Source organism: Rattus norvegicus, chromosome 18 (assembly GCF_021556685.1).
Source record: "Rattus norvegicus strain SHRSP/BbbUtx chromosome 18, alternate assembly SHRSP_T2T, whole genome shotgun sequence".
Taxonomy (NCBI): Eukaryota; Metazoa; Chordata; class Mammalia; order Rodentia; family Muridae; genus Rattus; species Rattus norvegicus.
This window is the reverse complement of record NC_141551.1, coordinates 63,939,227-63,953,255: the sequence shown is the minus strand read 5'-3', so window position 1 is coordinate 63,953,255 and position 14,029 is coordinate 63,939,227. Positions and strand designations below refer to the sequence as shown.

The 14,029-nt window shown below is 43.7% G+C and overlaps 1 protein-coding gene across 1 annotated transcript; it reads right to left on the bottom strand.

Moving 5' to 3' along the window:
• Nucleotides 1-3,945: 3,945 nt before the first annotated feature.
• Nucleotides 3,946-8,986, bottom strand: Mc5r (melanocortin 5 receptor). Its single transcript, NM_013182.3, is given in 2 exon segments — nucleotides 3,946-7,507; nucleotides 8,437-8,986. A coding segment is annotated over 1 exon segment (978 nt). The 5' UTR covers nucleotides 7,468-7,507; nucleotides 8,437-8,986; the 3' UTR covers nucleotides 3,946-6,489.
• Nucleotides 8,987-14,029: the final 5,043 nt, after the last annotated feature.

Here is a 14,029-nt window from a genome sequence, read left to right as displayed (position 1 = left end):
ACAATAGCTGCAAGTGAGGTAAGATGCTCAGAAAAGAGAAGACTGTGGAGTGGGAGAGCTGCACTCAGGGGTGTGGCAAAGGAAAAAGAAAACTAACAGACAAGTCAGTGCTAAGGAAAAGCACAGGGCTTTACAAAGGCATCGAAGTTGTACAGCAGAGATCCTTAGTTCTATTTCTCAATGATTATGTGTTTCTAGTTACATGGTGCTAATGGATTCAAGACATGCTCCAGTGTCAAGTTGGGGGAGCGGGGTGGCACTTACAGGGCAAGATGGCCTTCCCTCTGCCACTGTGCACAAAGTCTTATCATCGTGTAAGAAGGCAAATAGGAAAAATAAACGTCTGGTCGTGTCTTTTCTTTAGACCCAAGGTTGAAAGGCTTAACAAAGTTTATTTGTTCTTCAGTAACAGTGGTAACGGAAGCAGGGAGGGAGGGGAAGGGGGAGAGGAAGAGGGAGAAGAAGAGGGGGAAGGGAGGGGGAGAGGGAGGATAGGGAGGCAGAGAAGAGGAGGAGGAAGGGAAGAGAGTGAGTGAATGAAGAAAGAAGGAAGGAAGAAGGAAGGAAGGAAGGGAGGAAGGAAGGAAGGAAGGGAGGGAGGAAAGGAGGGAGGGAGGAAGAAAGGGAGGGAGAGAGGGAGGGAGGGAGGGAGGGAGGACATAGAGAATGGGGAAAACACACAGCAAGTTCCAGTGTGAAAGATCAAAACTACATGACTTTGGATGCATAAAGGGAAGTGAACCTGATGCAGGGCTACAGTCTCAGGCCTGGCCACCCTGGGCTTGCCTTCCTCTTACGAGATCTGATTAAGTGAGTATCTTACAGAGACATCGCTCCTTTAACACGACTGACTTCCAGTTCACTCCATCCCTGCCATGTAACTCGTCCCCGGCTCTGGCTCTCACCAGCCTTAAGTTTTTCCACCTTCTCCTGATCCTCTCTGTGGAAATAAAAGTTTCATCCAAACTAATTTATAAGGGTTTTCCAATTCATATTATGTAGTTAGACACAGAGAGAGAAGCTTCCAAGTGTCCCCTAGTTTCTAGTCACAGAAGGTAAAATAATTTACATCACTATCACTGTGATGAAACTTGTCCATGACCAAAGCAAGCTGGGGAGGAAAGGGTTTATTTGGCTTACAAATTCCACATCACTGTTCATCATCAAAGAAAGTGAAGCTAAGAACTCAGTCAAGGCAGAAGCCTGGAGGCGTAGATGGATGCTGCTTACTGGCTTGCCCTGCATGGCTTGCCACAGCCCAGTCTTGTGGAGACATTTTCTCAATCGGGGTTCTCTCCTCTCAGATGACTCTAGCCTGCGTCAAATTGACGTAAAATTTGCCAGCACAATTGACCCCTCGTCAAGTTAACACATAGCACTTTTTAAGATATAGCTTCAGGGGAAGGGGAGTTCATCCTCAAGACCTCAGATTAATAAGCATCACAAATACGAGACATGTTGCAAAGAGTCTCATATTATTTGCCAATTCAAATAACTTTAAATTTTCTGTCTCTGTAAAAAGTCTCTTGTAAATCTATCTCCTTTAAAAATCAAAATCTCTATTAAAATCCAAAGTCTCTTAATGTGGGATCCTATAAAATCATAAATAAGCTACATATTTTCTTACTTCAAGAGAGGACACAGTCTCAATCTGAAGAAAGCAAAACCACACTTCAACCGTGTAAACGATTCCATTTCCAGCAGCTGGGATTCAGTCATGATCTTCTGGGCCCTTCCAAGGGGCTTGAGTCACTTGTCCAATTCTGTCCTCTGCTGCACACACGGCTTGGCTTCTAAGCTGAAGCCAACTCCACCCCATCACTGCTGTTCTTGGTAGACGTCCCATGGTACTTACATCCCCAAAATGCTGGGGTCTCTGCTGCGATGGGGCTGCACCTTCACAAACAACCTCTCCCAGCCTCTTTCAGTATCGAGCCTCAGCTGCTCTTCACGACCCCTTCACGCCTTCGAAACCAGTCCCACCTCAGTGGTTCTTTACCAAATTAAACTTTCCAGTGTGAGATACAATCCCAGCTACCTCTGGAACACAGCGACTGTATGCAGACTCTTTGGAAACACTTCCCAGAAGATTTCTTTCTCAGTGATGCTGGTTAAGCACTGCTAATTTCTTAGCGCTGACCAGTTGACCAGCGTCAATTGTACCGGAAAAGCAAACTTTTTTTCTTTTATGGTTCTGATCTCTTGTTAATTACAGCCAGTATGTCAGCCCTGCATAACCAGAACCACAGATTCTTAATTCAAGATATGCAACATCCCTGATAGAGTCTTTGAGTGACTCTCAGACTTCCCTCTGTCATCTGCCTTTCTCCCAACACGCTTATCTTCCAAGCTCCCTTAGAACAGATCACCAAACTTTGAACACTCAATGACTTTCAGAGCCCAGAGTTCTAAAGTCCTTCTACAACCCCCCTCCCTGAAAATAACATGGTCAAATCTGTCACAAAAAAACTACCTCAGAATCTTGATACCAATCCATCTTAATTAAGGTTACTATTGCTATGAGGAAACACCATGACCCAAAGCAACTTGGGGAGGAAAGAATTTATTTAGCTTACACTTCCACACCACTGTCCATCATCAAAAGAAATCAGGACAGGAACTCACACAGAGCAGGATCCTAGAGGCAGGAGCTGACCCAGAAGCCATGGATAGGTTCTGTTTACTGGCTTGCTCCCCATGACTTGTCAACAGCCCAGTGTGGGAGAAGCATTTTCTCAATTGGGATTCCCTCCTCTCAGATGACTCTAGCCTGTTTCGAGACGACAGAAAATAGACCACAGGTCTAGCTCTTATTTCTGGCACAATTTAGTAACCTTATCCTGTCGCTTTAGCTGGAATCAGATGACATTGCCACTCTATGCTCCCCCTTCCTCTGCTTAAACTCAATCCATGACATGGGCTTACATAGTCATCTCTCATCCATTTACTGGATTTAATATGTCCTCTTTTCTACATGTGAGGGAAACTCTTAAGGAGAAAGGGGGAAACAACCAGACATCTTTTGATTTGCTTAGGAGCTTTTCTGAGCTCACCCTGAAACAGTGCTAACTGCTTCTGTGCAGGAATGCATCAAACCCTGCCTCCCAGGTATGTAAGGCCATGCATGCTCTGTGAATTTATTAACTATACTGCAATGTATCCTTTACACACACACACACACACACACACACACACACACGATAATTATTCTTGGCCTTACACTTCTCAAAATATAATGACAATTCTGGTCACAGCCCTGGCATCTTGATAATGCAAGCCATAGGCCTTGTTTATGAACAGCGATTGCTCAGGCACATAGGATTTCTCCGGCCCACCTAGACATTAGGAGTGGAATTGAGCAAGAAAAGAAACTCACCTGTGTAAGCCAGGCTTTAGATCTTGAGCAATCTGGTCCCTGAATAGCCAGCTGTAAGAGACTCTGCTAATTTATTTTTAGCATGTAGCATGATTAAAGAAAAAAAAAGCAATAAACTGTTGTCATGTGACCTTGCTGATACTTGAGAACTAGAGTTTCTTAAAGTGGAACCTTGGACTGATAGTATTTGGGAGCTTGTTAAAAACACAAAAAAGCCCAGCTGGGAATGACAACACACACCTCAGGAGGCTAAAGGTAGAATGTTTGCCTTGGCTTTGCTCTCCTCTGATTGCCAGCACGTCCAGCCCTGTACTGAGCTTATAATAAGTGATAGCCCCGGAATAATTATGTACTTGGATATATTTTTCAACAATGTATAGTCAAATAGAAAGTTTTTTAAATTGTAAGATTAATATAATTTTGAGTGTCTATACTATAGGCAAAAAATGCTGTCAAGTAAAATTTACCAATGCACATCCATTCTCATTTTGTAATACCTACCAGAAAGTTTCCAGAAAGATTAAAAAAAACACTCCAAATCTCACATATCTGAATGACCAATTCAAATGTATAGTTCAATCCATCCATTTTATTAATTTCATATATGTTTATTAGTACAAATTGAATCATTCTACTTTACTAACAATTTCTTTGAACACATATTTTACAGCAAATTTATTTCCCACGGAAACATAAAGCTAACATACAATGCCACATGTTTGACATGCCTGTGTATTCTTTTTTTGTTGTTGGTAAGGGGACTTCATTTTGAGGTCAGCTTACTTGCATAAATGTAACAAGTTGCTACACGCATATATTTTCCCAAGCATAACAACATTGGAACACAAGGGCCATTCTGTTTACGTAGAGATTAAAATGCAGTCGAGCGTGTTCTTAAATACCTTAATATAAAGGTCAAGATTTGTAGTAAGTCCTTTTAGCACCCGGAGCAGAGAATTAGACTAGTGACGGTTGGGTGTCCGGATGAGCAGTCTAACCACCAAGGTCGATGTCTATTCTACCATTGTGATCAGAACTCCAGTCACCTTACTTAATCCTCATGGACGCTAGGCAGAAGATTTGACTTGGAAATTACCAACCCTGCAAGTAAGCGCTTGCTCTGTACAGATGGGAGGAAGCCCATCCTGTCCCTGTGACCTCCACGGCAACATGGACTCTGCTTTCTAATGGCTACAATGAGAATTTTTACCTCCTGCATGAGAATATCCAGCAGCTACCAACAGGCAACATTTTGAAAGGCTTAGAGGCTCTTTGCAAATCAGTTGCAAACAATCTGCTTGTTTTCCATTTTGTAAAGGTTTGGACATCTCATTCATGCTCCTTGCTGTTAATTCCAGCACTATTCTTTTCTATGCTGAGCTCCTAGAGGGGTCACCGATCATGTTCACAAGTTAATTATGACACTATTCTCTTACAATCTTCAGTAGACAGGGCCCTCTTACATCCAGAGTTCACTGTGGGATCGCCTCTATGTCTGCTGCCTGATTTACATTTTTCTTTCATTTAGAAAAAGCCTAGATGTCAAGTGTCCAACGAAAGAGAAAATACTAATTCCAGCACACTACTGTGAATGGAATCTGAGAGCTGTAAGGACTCGTGCCCTTCACTTCAGACGAAGATCCCAAGCGTAACAGCATTGGAACACAAGGACCATTTTGTTTACATTGAGATTAAAATGCAGTCGAGCGTGTTCTTAATCGCCTTAATAATAAAGGTCAAGATTTGCAGTTAAGTCATTTTAGCACCCGGAGCAGAGAATCAGCCTAGTGATGGTTGGGCGTCCGGATGAGCAGTGTAACCACCAAGATTGATGTCTTATTCTACCCCTGGGATCTTCCCTGGGATCCAGAGGGCCACGTGGCTCTCTGTTGAGCACAGCAAGTCTCTTGGCGTCCAAAACACTGCTCTGACCACTGACCTCTGTACGGTAACTTCACGTTACCTTGTCCAATCCCACCCAAGTGGTTCAGCTCTTTTAAATAACTAAAAAAAAAAAAAATATCCTACGTGTTAATTTTTACAAGACGTTCTACCTTTTTTTTTTTCTTTCAGATAGCTCTTTTGGCCATTCTGAGAGGTCAGCACAGATGTGGAGTTTGGATCTGAGAGGTCAGCACAGATGTGGGGCCCAGAGTGGAATTAAGGACACACAGCCAGTGTCTTCATGGTTACTGCTTACATATCTTTCCTCCACGTCAGACTGGAGAAAATGGTATCTCTCTCTTGTGGAACAGGGGCCTTTGATGATGGCTACAGGCAGGTTAAGATGCTGCAAAGCATCTAGTGAGGACGTTTCAGACACCAGGAGATGCTGGATGACTACGTGGGAGACCGCCAACCTAGTTGGACTCTGGGCATGTGCTAAATGGAGTGAGGGTGGGTTTGTACCCAGAATCCCCGGTATGACCCCACCCCCCTAAATTTCTTGGAAACGCTGAATTGAGTCAAAAATAAGACAGTGAGAGTCCTCGAGGTTTTCACAGAACACGAAGCAAGGTTCGTAGCATAGACATTTTCGTCTAAGTCCAAAACTACAGAAGTATAGGTAGTTAAGGTTGGTTCCCAGACAATTCTAAATGAGGGTGGTAAACCAGAAGTCTAGGATAGGCAAACTGTAGAGACGCCCACAGCAGATAAAAGTTTCAAATGAAAAGCAGCCGGATGTCTCCCCATTCCCGAAAGAAGGCAAAAGGTGCAATTCTGCAAAAATGGACTGCAGCGTGAGGGAAGCTAGAGAAACACAAAGGCCACTAATGGTAATATAGGCCGCCACGGCGTTTCTTTCAATGACAACTCACCCAGGAGGTTATGCATCTCCTGAGGCCACTTACCAGGTCAAGCAGAGAATGGTGAAACCTTCTAAAAATGGAACTGGGGAGCAGAGAGTGAGCAAGGAGTAAAAAGACAACTGTCTCAGGCCAGTCTCACCACGGAGACGACTCACACATGCGCACTTCCAACACGACATAACCAAACCGAGCTGCCAAGGAGATAAGGAGGAGGAGTCCATCTGAGCTCCTTAGCGGCCCTGCTCATGCCCTGGCTGAACCTAATTGACTGAGAGATGAGAGGCACGGAGAGGGGAAGGTGTTTTAATACCTGCCAAGGAGCGTACAAGTTCGCCTGAACCCATGACAACAGATGATCTCCTTAAAGGTCCTCCGCATCTCTTGGCTGCGGAGGGCGTAGATGAGGGGATCGATCACGGAATTGCACATGATCAGTATAAGGTACATGTTAAAGTAAGACATAAAGCAAGCGCAATAGACGTTCTGAGGGCACGAGATCATTAGGATAAGGTGAAGGAAGAAGGGGGACCAGCAGACAATGAAAATCCCCAGCAGCATGGTGAGGGTGATAGCACCCTTCATGCTGGCCCTTTGCCTCACAGAGTTGTATCTGGGGGAAGCCGCTATCCGCTTGACATGGTTCCGGGCCAGGAGGAACATGTGTATATAGAGAGACACCATGAAGAACAGCATGGTGAAGAACATGGAGATGAGGCAGACGATCACGTACTTGGATTCGTAGTAAATGATGAAGACGATACCGCAGCTTATGCAAAAGGTCCAGATGCAGGCGATAATCACCCCCGAGCGCCTGGCCGTCATGATGTGGTGGTAGCGCAGGGCGTAGAAGATGGTGATGTACCTGTCCACCGCAATGGCCAACAGGCTGCACATGGAGGCCACCACAGAAATGCAGATCATGGAGTCGAACACGTTGTCGATGTGGCGCACAAAGGTGTCTGCTATCACCACGTGTTTGTTATTTATCAAGTATATGGTGATGGTCTCCCAGGCGTTGGACATGCTCACCAGCATGTCGGCCACCGCTAGGCTGCCCACAAAGAAGTACATAGGTGAGTGCAGGTTCTTGTTTTTCACTATGGCCCCGATGACCAGGATGTTCTCCAAGAGGCTGACGAGACCCAGAGTTAGGAACACCTCCACGGCAATGCCCATGTCTTCGCAGGCGGAAGACTTGTTATTGACATTTTGTCCTAGGATGTTGTCCTCCGAGGCGTTCAGGGTAAGATCCAATAAAGTCAGGTGAGACGAGGAGTTCATCGCTGGAAGAAAATGCCTCCACTTCTTGGCCTCAAACTTACTGTAAAGACAGGTTTGTTTGCTGCTGTTATCATGATCTCAAGAACGTAAGAGCACAGAATGTGCTACCAGACCAAAACCAGTGCACCTACAGAAATGGGTGGACACACAAAGTAGACTGAGGTCCTGACCCTGCTTTACCTCGTTCTGACTTGTGCTCCTGGTGCTGGAACTCTGTCCCTCTAACACAAGCCTAACGTTTTCCCAGGCTTCTCCACATACTCACATTCTGTCACGCTTGACTTACAGTTTTTTGCAAAGCTTCCATTTTTATGTAAAGTTCAACTTCTCTTTCCGTGTCTGATTTTTGGCTCCTAAGTTCACTCTCAGAGCATTCCCCCGAACCCTATCCAAACTCCATAAAAAGTCCCAGGCAGTCACCAGATTTTCCCATTATTGGACTAGTGCTCATATTTTGCTCAAATGAGTCAAGATTTCTGAAGAACATATAAACATTCCATTAAGGAAGGCAGATTTATCTGTGTTCTTATCATTAACCAGGACTCTCCTCAAAACCTCAATTCATACTTTCTGGGGTCATAAAAGACTGCAATGAAGGGGTCGCTTACCTTGAGCATAAACACAAAGTTACTGTCTCTGATAGATAAGCTTGCTTTGCAGTATATTAAGTAGAGAAAAACAACAGTACTTTCCCCTCAATAAGTATTTCCCTTGAATTCTGAATGGTCTAAATTTCACTGAGTCTGAATGCTATTTTTATAAGTTCCACACGAGCACGGTATGAGGAAATAGTTATGAAATGTCAGAACAAGACACATTCAGAGAGCCATCGAATTAGCCATGAGGTAGAACTATCGGATCGTAATCATTCATTAGCAATACCTCAGAGGTGTAGATAGACCCATTCTACTGTTGAATTAATCACACCACCCAGCTGCTTTAAAAAGCTCTCAGCACAAGTTGTCTCACCCATTCTGCTCTGCTCCACGCAAAGGTAAGCATGATTCCTCACGGGTTCCAGGCGGTTTCTGGGAGATCGAGTTGTGTCCTTTACCCAGCTCTGATCTTGCATCCGGGCCAGGCGTCCTCACTGGACGCTTTGCTCTGCCTGGGCACCTGATGTCCACCTGCGCAGACCTCGGCGAGAGAGTAGGGCCATCGCCAGGGCGCAGTCTCCTCCCGACCTCAACTGGCACCTCACCACTCTGCTTTTAAACAGCCTCCTCCGCCCGCCCAGATCGCCGCCTCTCGGACTTCTGAGTTCAGGTCTCCAGCAACTTGCAGCCACCAGCTTGGGAGCCTAGGAGTCGTGTTTGCAGTGCCACCTAGTGGTCCACCGCTAGGTTCTTGCAAAGCATTGCTCTTAGATCGGAGGTGCTTCCAAAGTTACAAATCTTTCTCCCTAGGTGCGCACAGATGGGTTTTCCAGCTACTGATTCGCTTTGTCTTCCCCCTCCCCCCTTTCTTCTAACTCATTGATTAAAACTGTCCAGTTCAATGAACTGATCTGCCCTGTTCTTTGTCTTCCCTCTAGAGTGGCTCGCCGGTGTGCCTGATACTTCTTTGGAAAAGGGACAACCTGGAAGCTCTACTGAGATTTGGAGATCACACACACACACACACACACACACACACACACACAGAGAGAGAGAGAGAGAGAGAGAGAGAGAGAGAGAGAGAGAGAGAGAGAGAGAGAGAGAAACAGAGACATAGACACGGAGAGAGACAGAGACAGAATGAGAGAACAAGAGAAAGTCAGAGACAGAAAGAAACGGAAAGAGACAGACAGAGACAGAGAAGCGGTAGAAAATGCAGGCTTTGTGGGGGAGTCATCATGTCATGGAGGAGAGCAACCTGTGAAATCTGTGAAGAGGTTTCCTAACTTCAGACTAAGCCTCTGTTCGTGCAGAAGAGACCTGTTGGCAGAAAACACCCTACAATCTAAGTGTCCCCGTTTCCGAGATCAGAGAGGGATCTGCAAAGGATGCAGGTTTCACAATAAAGTACTGAGAGTGGAGTCTTCACAAAGGCCCCAGGCGTGGTGGGGTTGATCTGTGAATGCAATACAGTGCGTGGAGTTGCACTGAACTGTTTTTCTTAATCACTTTTTTAAATGATTAAGGAAGTGACAGCTTTTGTCATTCCCAACTCACAGAGAGAAGAGAGAATAGAGGGAGGGAGGGAGAGGGAGGGAGGGAGGGAGGGAGGGAGGGAGGGAGGGAGGGAGGGAGGGAGGAAGGGAGGAAGAGGGCATACAGCAAGAGCAAGCTTCTAACATTGGGAAGCATTAAATGGGATTTGAAAGCTGGCAGCCCTGCTGAGGAACCCCTCACTTTACCTGACTACAGCCTCTTAAAGGAGCACTTCCTGCCTACCAGGAACGGTTCCTTCAAGATGCTGCTGGAGTTAGTTATTGTAACTTAAAACCAGGCATGGTGATACCTTCAGAATTGGCCTTCTTCCTTCCTTCCTTCCTTCCTTCCTTCCTTCCTTCCTTCCTTCCTTCCTCCTTCCTTCCTTCCTTTCTTTCTTTCTTTCTTTCTTTCTTTCTTTCTTTCTTTCTTCCCCCTCAGGATTGCTTTGGCTACCCAGGGTCTCTGCACTTTTATGTTGGTTGGTTGGTTGGTTGGTTGGTTGGTTGGTTTTAATTTCTGGTATTATAGCCATTTTCACAATATGCTAATCCATCTTCTAGTGTCTTCTACCTCCTTGCTTAGGCATATTTGGGGGTATTCTTTTAGTCTGTTGCAAATGGATTGTTTCTGAGGTTTCTTTATGGGATTTTTTTTTTTTAATGTTTCACAGGAAGGCTGCTGGGTTTGATTGGTTAATTTCGTATACTGTCACTTTGCTATGTTTTTTTTCTGGATCCAGATTCTTTAGGCTCTTTTACAACCACAAGTGCATCATTTGCAAACAGGGTAATTTGATTTCTCCCTTTTTAAAAACTCGGTATCTATTTTACGTCTTTATCTCACTGCTCTAGCTGAGGCCTCAAGTATTGTCTGACATCATTGTGGAGAGAAGCAGTCACTCTGGTTCTTGATTTTAGTGGAAATTCTTTGAGGTTTCCCCCATTTAATAAAATGCTGGCTATAAGCCTGTCGTGAAGAGCTTTTATTATGTTGGTGTAGTGTCCTTGTATTCCTAGTGTCTTCAGACATTTTACTACAAAGATATTGCAGTTTCCCAAAATGCATTTCCACATCTATTAAGAAAACCAAGTGATTTTCTTTGAGTCTTTGAGTCCATTTATATAGTATATCACACATTGATTTACATATATTGAACCATCCTTGCATTCATAGGTGTAAATAAAAGGTATTTACAGGGCGGTTTAATGCTATACCCATTTAGTGGAATATTAGTAGCTAGTCATAGTAAGGCCTATCATCTATTTGCCCATGAGCTCCCGACCCAATTAACATTATTAGCAGGCATAAGTTCCGTCTTGTGGAGCAGACCTATGTTCAATCAGAAAGTAGTTGCTAACTCATGCCATTCATGCCACCATCATAGCAATAGACATGTCTTGCCAAGCTGGTTGCAGGACTCTCAGCTGAGTAAAAAGGCTGATTATTTTTCTCCACCAGCAGTGGTGAACAGGGGTGAACAGCACCCATTCCCCTATGAAAGCTAGCCAATAGACATGAAGCTTCCAGGTGGATACTGGCTTGCTTGCCCCACGTTCCTTCCATTACTTGAGTATGTGAGGTCTTCCATGTGGTGGAAATCCGATGGCCTTCCTATCAAGCCCTGCAGACAATTAAAGTCATGGTAATGGCTTTTAAGGTTTTGTGGGGTCTGTGAGACCCCCATCAACCAACAAGGAGAAAAAGATAGACAAACTTGGCGTCGGATTTTTGGCGTGTGATAGCCTACAGCATACAGTGGAAACATTATTCCCCTCTAAATGGTAACTCTGTCTACTTTGTATGCATGTATGTGTATATATTTTAAGAAGTTTATTAAATGCTCTTCATGTGGCTTTTTCCAAAGGACTTCACAGTTAGTTCTTCTTTGCTGTACTCCCTCCTTGACCCTGCCCTCCCACCCCTCACTCCACCTGACACTTCCTGCCTCATTATTCCCCTCTCCCTCTCTACATTCCTGTGTTCTACTATCTTGAAATCCCTAGGTTTTCTAGCCTCCCGACTTCCACGGGCACTCTAAACACACACGCCTAAGAAGGAAAGCTAGATCCACATATGAAAAAAGAACGTGTCGTGTTTCTTTCTGTCTCTGAACTAGCTCACTCAGTATGACTGCTTCCAGCTCCAGCCACTTACTTGCAAATTTTATTTTTCATTCAAGCTGAATATTCCACTGGTATAAAACATTTTCATTATCTATTCCATAGTTGATGAACATTGGGACTGAGTTTATTTCCTGGCTATTGTGATTAGAGCAGCACCAAACAGTAAGGACGAAACATCTCTGTATAAAAGAGTCACTTGTCTATATAGCCAGGAAGAGTACAATTAGTACAATCATATCATAGATCTATGCTTAACGTTGGGAAGTCACCCATGCTAACGTCCGTAGTGGCTATGCCAATTTTCACTCCCAGCAGTGAGCATTCCCTTTACCCCACATCCACACCGGCACCTGCTGTCATGTGTGGATTTGTTTTCGTTTGTTTTAATATTAGTCAATTCTGGCTGGGGTAAAATAAAATCTCAAGGTAGTCTTCATTTTCCTTTTTCTGATGGTTAAACATTTTAAGAAGTTCTTACTAGCCATTCATGTTTCTGAGAACAGGTTGTGTGTTTTCTTTCTGTTTAGTTGTTTAGATATTGACTGTCAAATATATAGCGATTTCCCCCCCACACTCTGTAGGCTGCCTATTCACTGTTGGTAAGAGTTCATTATAAGTATTTCAGTTTCATGAGGTCCCATTTGTTAATTGTTAGTCTTAATTCGTATGCTGTCAGCAAGTCCTTAGGTGTGCCCATAAGTTGGAGTGTATTCCCTACTTTCTTCTCTAACAGATTCAAGGTATCATTGATCCATTGGTATTGAGTTTTGTGCAGGGTAAGGGGCAACAATCTAGTTTTCTTCTTCTACATGTAGCTATCCAGTTTGCCAACAATTGTTGAAGATGCTGCCTTTCCCCCAATGTGTTCTTTTGAACTCAAAAACAACAAACAAACAAACAAACAAAAAACAGGTGCCTGTAAGATGGGCTTGTCTGGTTCTCCAGATCTATCCTGTTATCAATTATGCTTTTCTGACAATAACGCAGTTTTTGTTACTATAGTGTTACCTCCAGCAGTTGTCCAGGATTGTCTAGCCATCTTGGGAGTGTGTGTGTGTGTCCATATGGAATTTATGGTCATCTTTTTCAATTGTTGGGGGTTGTAGATTGCTTTTAGCAGGCATTTTCATATTACTCCTACAAATCCATGAGTATAGGCGGTTTTTCCACCTTCTGGTGTCAATTTTTTCCCTTTAGTTTTAAATTGTCATTGTCTACTGGTGTTCTACTTCTGTGACTAGGTTTATTCAGTATGGGATGGGGGTGGGAGGGATAGTAGCTATTTTGAATAGAACTACTTCCTTGGTTTTTTCCTTGGTGTTTTGTCATTGATATCTAGGAAGGCTAGTGATTTTTGTGTTGATTTTGTATACTACCACTTTGCAACATAGTTTTCTGGTAGACTCTGGATTTTATGAACAGAATCATTTGTAAGAATATTCTAACTTCTCCCTCCTCTATTTATATCTTTTATTACCTTCTCTTGGATTATTGTTCTAACTACAGTTTCAAGTACTGTTTGGGACGGCACAAAGGATGAATATCCTTTTCTTGTTCCTGATTTTAGTAGAAATGTTTCAAGTTTCTCTCCATTTAGCGTGTTGCCTGTGGCGTGTTGAATATTTGCCTTATTAAGCTTGTGTTCCTTGTATTCCTGGATTTTCCAAGACTTTTATAAGGGAGTATTAGATTTTCCCAGTGCATCTAATGAGATGATCATGTGACTTATATTCTTGAGTGGATTTATGTGGTGCATTACGATTGTTGACTTACTTATGTTGGACCACCCAATTTCTGGGAGGAAGCTGATTAGCCATAGTGGGTGTGTTCTCAACTTCACTCATTCTTTTCAGAATTTTTGCATCTATGCTCATAAAGGAGCCAGCTTGCTCTGTAATTGTCCAATGTGTGTTTAGCTTAGTGTCATTCTGGCTTCCTAAAAAAAAATTCGAGGCACAATTTCCATGTTTCATGGAACAGTGTAAGGAGCACTGGTTTTAGCTGAGTTCCTGGGAAAGCTCTGTGGGAAATCAGTCTGGACTTGGGCTTTTGCTTTGGATGGAAGTTTCTTAAGTGATGTTTCAATGTCATTTCTTGGGTTATATCTAACTTTTAAAAATCTCTTGGGGCTGGAGAGATGGCTCAGTGGTTAAGAGCACTGACTGCTGCTCTTCCAGAGGTCCTGAGTTCAAATCTCAGCAACCACATGGTAGCTCACAACCATCTGTAATGGGATATGATGCCCTCTTCTGCTGTATCCGAAGACAATGACACTGTACTCACATATGTGCAATAAATAAACCT